Here is a 755-nt window from a genome sequence, read left to right as displayed (position 1 = left end):
TATAGGAAGAAAAGAACAATTAACAAACAGTTACAGAGAGATAAAGGAGAGAGCTGTTAGAACAAGGAAAAAAAGGCCGTAAGTAGAAAGGAAAAGAAAGTAACAGGGAGACAGACACACCAGACCTCGTAGACCCAGCGCCGCCCACGACACCCCTCCCCTCCGCCCACCGTCCAGGAATTACTCACCCGCTCCTTATATCCATTCTGGTGTGGAATGTCCAGATTCCGCTTCTCCTCGTACCACCCGAAGGCCGAGCCGACTGCAAGCGTAGCCACCACCGCAAGCACGAGGAAGAGCACGACGCCGGCACCGATTTTGCCGTTCCTCGAGACCTCCGCGGCCATCTTGAGTGCTTGCTACGTACACGTGGGGCGTAACGGGGCGTGCGAGTTGGCCGAGGCGCGCACACACACACACACGCAACGTGGCGAGTTTGCTTTCAGGAGGAAAAGGTTCTGTTCCTTTTATGTTTTCCTTACTCCATGGTGGGATAGAGAACGGGGACACTGCACGGGCTGGTTTTCACTGAAGGGACACTGTACGGGTGTGTTTTTTTTATGGTTCGAGAACACAGAGACGGGTTCGCTCCAGGTCCTCCGGGACGCTGGATGCTTCTGAAGTTCGTCGGGATGTTGAGGTTCCCAGCTGCCTTCGAGCCTCCCGCAGCTGGCCCGTGATTGGTCGACGCGCACGGGCTCTGGACCAATCAGAGAGCTCACTGGATTCCCAATGCGCCGTCTTGGTGGGCGCTG

At 55.9% G+C, this 755-nt stretch overlaps 1 protein-coding gene across 1 annotated transcript in view; it reads right to left on the bottom strand.

Annotated features, from left to right (window-relative positions):
- Positions 1–558: 558 nt before the first annotated feature.
- LOC119592896 (phosphonoacetaldehyde hydrolase-like) overlaps positions 559–755 on the bottom strand; it is a 36463-nt gene continuing 36266 nt past the window's right edge. Inside the window, exon 7 of the mRNA XM_037941789.1 lies at positions 559–752. Coding sequence (XP_037797717.1) covers positions 559–752 — 194 coding nt within the window. The remainder of the gene's footprint in view (positions 753–755) is intronic.

The sequence above is a fragment of the Penaeus monodon genome, chromosome 31, assembly GCF_015228065.2.
Source record: "Penaeus monodon isolate SGIC_2016 chromosome 31, NSTDA_Pmon_1, whole genome shotgun sequence".
NCBI lineage: Eukaryota > Metazoa > Arthropoda > Malacostraca > Decapoda > Penaeidae > Penaeus > Penaeus monodon.
This window is presented reverse-complemented; position numbering and strand designations above follow the sequence as displayed.